The 5,935-nt window shown below is 44.3% G+C and overlaps 1 protein-coding gene across 1 annotated transcript; it reads right to left on the bottom strand.

Moving 5' to 3' along the window:
• Nucleotides 1-342: 342 nt before the first annotated feature.
• Nucleotides 343-4,776, bottom strand: LOC114616613 (DNA repair endonuclease XPF-like; the record flags this gene model as incomplete). The annotated part of the gene is made up of 4 exons (XM_028762039.1): nucleotides 343-545; nucleotides 1,528-1,708; nucleotides 3,418-3,625; nucleotides 4,553-4,776. Coding segments are annotated over 4 exons (816 nt in total), but the record flags the coding sequence as incomplete, so codon positions are not given.
• Between the last annotated feature and the right edge of the window lie 1,159 nt (nucleotides 4,777-5,935).

Genomic DNA, 5,935 nt, shown 5'->3' with positions numbered 1-5,935 from the left:
AGATCTTTAAAGCAGGCAGAAACAAGTATTAACTATCCCATCCCAGGCCTTAGGAAGAGTGATACTTGATGCTTACTGGATGGAAACTGGAATCAAACCTATAGTTACCTCTATCTATTGTATTTATATTCTTTAAAAATTACAAAAAATGCTACAATGTTTCACTACGACTATAGTGCCCAAGATAGTAAGAGTTGAACTGTTTCTAGACAAGCAGTGAGCACTCTTGGTTGCTATCCGGCCTTTGACACGGGTGTTCTCTGGCCATGGCTCTCATCCTGGTTTCACGGCCTAGTCTTCCCACACACATCTCTACGCATAACAGAAGATGCTACATTTGCTTTAAGCTGACACCTGCTTCCACGCCACTGTGGTCACAATGGCCACTGGGAACAGAGACGCATGAAAAGCCTGACCTTGCCCTTCTGGACTTGCCATCTTTTCCGATGTTTTGGCCTTTTTGCTCAGTTTGATATCTGGAACACGGTAAACTCGGGCACGAGCATTCACAAACATGGAGGTGCTAGCGTCCAGGAAAAGCCAACCTAATAGAATGTTTTTTAAAAAAAGGGCTTCAATTAGTGGCAGTTAATACTCTTAATGGCCACATGACCCACATAGACCACTGGCTGCCAACTTGCTTTCACATCTTACTGTTGTAGCCTCTGCTTGCCTAGACCAGTGGTTTTCAAAGTGTGGCCCACGGCCTCCTTTAGGACTCCTCGAGAGGTTTTCATGGGTATAAGATCTCAAAACTCTGCTTACAGTAATTCTAAGATAACTACGCTGACATTTCCAAGTGGTACTGGGGAACTCTCTACACACAACTTTGCATAATCTAAGACAGTGGCACCAACTAATGAGTCCTTTCTTATGTACCTCTACGCTTCATCACTGTTGTGTGTTCATGACACTGGACACTGCATTCAGGGCCGGCCATGTGCTAGGCATGTGCTCTACCATGGTGTTATATCTCTTGACACTGGAGACTGTATCCAGGGCCTGCCATGTGCTAGGCATGTGCTCTACCATAGTGTTATACTCCCAGTCTGTACTTTGTTTTTTGACAAGTCCTCAAGAAGCAGTGAAAATTATTAAATGCACATATTTTGACCTCAAGGGTCTCATGTAGTTAGCATGACAGTCACTGTACAGGTATGTACTTTTAAACGAATCTCATAAGTTTTTGAATTTCTAGCAGATGAAACCATCCCTCAGGGCTTTGAGTAAAATTAATTTTAAGTTTCTACCAACCAAACTCCCAGAACACAACCTATTTCCAAGTTAAGCTGTTTGTACTACTACAGAAGTCTTCTCTGGAAAGAAAACTGTGGAGAACGGATATGAATATTTATTATACAGAACAGAAGTTAAGTGGGTGGGAACATTAGCAATCAATAACGCTCTGTATCCTTGTGCCGTGAGCATGAAATGCAATTTATAACATGAGTTGAATACAGCACTCCTTCCATTAAAACATTATTCAAACCAGTTCCTAGAATAATATTGGTATTTTTAATCTCACACCTGAATTCTGACCGAACACCTTCTCTGTTGCTCTCAGAGATTCCAGAAGATTAAGAAACGTAACACAATCATACTGAGAGAGATACTGCAGTAAAGTCCTTAGTATCTTCAAATCCTGCACCAAGGATTTAGTCTTGGCTCCAAGCTGGTGCCACAAAGGGTCCAAGTAATGGCGGATTGTCTGAAAAAAAAAATACAGTTTACTGTTGTTAAGATATGTTCAGTATAGCTTTTCTTAACACAGCCATACTTTCCATAAGGGTTATTCACTGGATATGTAAAAACATATTTAAGATGCTAAATGTTTTGTTATTTGTATTTTACTACAATAAGATTTTCTAAATATTTATTTCCAAGGAAGTAGCTAGAAAGTTTCAGGTCACTAAATCCTAATAATTTAATTTTTCAAGCATAACAAAATTGCTACGATTTTTATGACCAGATAAAGTTAAGTTCCCTTAATTATTATTAACATTACTGTCAGGGGGCTGGGGAGATGGCTCCATGGGTAAGAGTATCCACTGTGCAGAAGAAGGACCTGAGTTCAAATCCCAGCACCCACATAAAAAGATGGGATGTGCCTCTAACTCTGGCGCTATGGGAGCAAAGACAGGAGGACCTCGGGGACATTCTGGCTGTCAGCTTAGCTCTCGATTCAGTGACAGACCCTTTGTCAGTGAAATGAGGCAAAGAAACGATAGAGGTCACTCCACATCTCCTCTGACCTCTGTACATTCAGGAGCATGTGCAACACACACATATGTGTGCACCCAGCATGCACAGACAAAACACACAATGCACATGGATGCAGACATACACACACATGCATGGTCATACACACTATAGGCAGAAAGGCCTGGTATGTATTGGAAAACCAGCGACGTGTTCTTATGAACAGAAAGAACAGCATGTGGAGCATCTCATCAGACACGCTGAACAGAAGTGGCATACGGTTCACGCTACAGACTGGGATGTGTATGCACAGGAAACCAGACGCACGGGGGGAAGAAGGCTAGAGCCAGGCTACAACCACAGACCGCTTTGTTAGAAGATGGACCTCATGGGTTTGTCTGACCTGATACAAGCTCTGGCTACATTTGCATGTGATTAGTGCAAGAATGTCTAAAATAATCCTTGCCTCTCACCTGTCAGTGACATCGGACAGAAATCAGTGTTTAATAAAGCTTCTGCTTTTCTAGGACAGGTTTGTTATCAGTACACACTAAGCTATACACACTTCAGGATGAAGGAAGAACACAGAATACACGAGATCCATTCTGCACATGAGCATTTCACAGTAGACTGGCCTCTTCTGTATACCCCCACACACTGCTCCCAGTGACAGAGACTGACCCAGAATTTAAAAGACAGCAGCAGCATATGTTAAAATAAATGTGACCTGGAATTTCTTAAAGATAGCATTTTGGAGGTCTATAATTCACTATAACACACTATAGGGCCACATAGTGAGACCTTGTCTCAAAACAAAAACAACCTCCGCGAAACCATATCAAATCCAAAACTAGAACAAAAGATTGTACCCAACTTTCTATTTGAAAAAGACAATAGACTCAGGGATGCCCAATTATGAAGCATCCCTTTATAGACTTGTTGTTTACAAATACCCAGATACTGTCAGTTTGGAAGAAAGACATTGATTATGCTTACAATAAGACATTCACTCACTCCATAACTGAAAAAGTCAGTCTTACGTTTATGGCAAACACACATGTCACTGCGACTTACTATCTACCAGTAGGCAAAGCAGCCCCACTTTAAGTCACCCACAATTTAATTCCTACAAAGAACACGGTGAATACTGAAATACCTTCCATTCTCTAAAACAACCGCCTAACTAGTTGTGCGGCAAGAGGAAGAAAGAAAGTGGACCTTGTCAAATGGCTTCCCAAGAGCATTTTCTAAGGATAAATCTTCTACTTCTAGCGACGGGTTGTGGCACTTCAGTTCCTTCAGACAGGCATTTAAGATGTCTAGTATGGCCGTCTGGATGGCAAGCATGGCGGGAGTCATGGACACGTGAATCTCTACGACTTCAGGCTTGTGCTGTTCCAAGAATGAGTTGACCGCTACATGGAACCTAAGGAGACAGAGTTTCTATATCACCTTCAACAGCAACAAACAAAACGGAGGCGCAACGGCAATGCGTACGAACACATGGGGCCTCACTGAGGAGAACCATCACTCAAGCAAGGCAGACCCAGAAAACCTGTGCCAGCCCAACCCAGGTCCTGCTTTCATAGCGTGAGTGAACACGGCCCCAGGCCCTGGGTCCTTACTGTGTATGGCAGCTTAGTGCTCTTAAAATAGAATGAAACAACAAAAAGACCCATCACACTTATTTAGTGTGCACACACCATAGTGCATGTGTGGTAGCTGCCGGACAGCCCTGTGGGTCCTGGGGATTGAACCTGGAAGATTAAGGTTGGTAGCACCCCTTTTATCCAGTGCGCCATCTTACTATCCTCACCCTCAGCTTTTGAAAAATTATTTATTTATTTACTTACTTGTGATGTGTGTCTGTGTACTCAGAGCTCAGAGGACAACTCATGGTCAGTTTTTTCCTCCCATGTGGCTCCCTGGGATTGAACTCAGGCAAGCACTTGTACCCCTGAGCAATCCTGCTGGCTCTGCTTTTGTGCCTCTAACGGCAGAGCTGAGCTGATTGGGCCTCCACTACCAAAATATTTACCATTTATGGGAGGTTTTTAATTCCAAAATAAGAAACAAAAGAATAATTGTACAAGTAGTAGTCTTCATAAAATTGAAACACACACACACACACACACACACACACACACACACACACACAAATGTGTTTAGAAAGAAGAGGAAGAGGAAGAAAAGGGAGAAGAGGAGGAGGAAGAGGAGGGAGGAGGGACGAGGGAGGAAGAGGAGGTCCTTATAGACAGGATAGCAGATTTCACACTGTATTCTATCCACTGCATTAGACTGCAGCTCAGTCAAGGCTCCTCTGCTCACAGGACATGCTCCATGACATCATTACCTCGGCCACAGGTAGAGCTTCCTCACAAAAAGGTTCCTCATCACTCTTTCCACATGACAAAAGCCAGTGTCAAAGGCAACAGCGTTGTCGGTGAAAGCTTTGATGAAGCCATGCTTGTTTTTTTGTCGGAAGAGACGCAGGATGAAGGCTTCCTGGCAGGACTCGATGATCCTGTGTGCTCTGTACACGAGGATGCCTGTTGGGATTGTATTAGTGAGGGCTCTCTAGAGTAGCAGAACGTATAGGGCGAATCTCTTACATACAGATAGACAGACAGGGGAAAGGGGATTGATTAGAGTTCAGTGGTAACTTTTGTGGTTTCCTACTCCAGGGCAATGTCCCAGCCAAGGTCACTCTTGCTTGAACACCATGACCAAAAGCAACTTGAGGAAAAAAAGGATTATTCTGCTCACACTTCAATATCACTGCTCATCATCAAAGGCAGTCAGGGCAGGAGCTTGGTCAAGTCAGGCAGGAACCTGGAGGCAGGAGCTGGTGCAGAGGCCACGGAGGGTGCTGCTTACTGGCTTGCTTCCCATGGCTTGCTCAGCCTGCTTTCTTATAGAGCCCAGGACCACCAGCCCAGGGATGGCACCGCCCACAATGGACTGGACCCTCCTCCATCAATCACCAATTAAGACAATGCCCTATATGTCTGCTTATAGCCTGATCTAATGGAGACCACTCCTCTCAATGACTCTAGCTTGTGACGAGAGGACAAAAACCAACCTGCACAAGTGGTGGTCTATGTTTTAGCTTCAGTGACGAGTGTGCACAAGGGAGGTGAAGTGAGGGACTGAGTCTCCCGAGCCACTGGGAACACCAGTGTCTGGACCACAGAGGGGACAGGGCAGGCTGAGGGGGTGATAGAGAGCATGGGTCGTGAGCCCACTATGTGAGCAGAGTAATCAAAAGGGAACCTGGAGTAAATGACTGGATTGATATGCAAAATAAAAGACTCTTCTGATAGAGATGAGCTATCCAGAGAAGGTGCTTAGAATAGCAAGAGAAGCCAGCCTGGAGAACTGGCATGAGAAGGAGAGAGAAGGAGAGAGAGAGAGAGAGAGAGAGAGAGAGAGAGAGAGAGAGAGAGAGAGAGAGAGAGGACAGAGAGAGAGATGAGAGAAAGAGAGAGAGGAGAGGGAGAGAGAGAGAACAGAGAGAGAGAGAACAGAGAGAGAGAGATGAGAGAAAGAGAGAGAGGAGAGGGAGAGAGAGAGAACAGAGAGAGAGGACAGAGAGAGAGATGAGAGAAAGAGAGAGAGGGCAGAGAGAGAGATGAGAGAGAGAGAGAGAGATATGAGAGAAAGAGAGACAGAGAGACAGAGACAGAGACAGAGAGAGAGAGAGAGAGAGAGAGAACACACAGAGAGAGAGGACAGA

This window comes from Grammomys surdaster, unplaced genomic scaffold (genome assembly GCF_004785775.1).
Source record: "Grammomys surdaster isolate TR1022 unplaced genomic scaffold, NIH_TR_1.0 332699, whole genome shotgun sequence".
Classification (NCBI taxonomy): domain Eukaryota; kingdom Metazoa; phylum Chordata; class Mammalia; order Rodentia; family Muridae; genus Grammomys; species Grammomys surdaster.
This window is presented reverse-complemented; position numbering and strand designations above follow the sequence as displayed.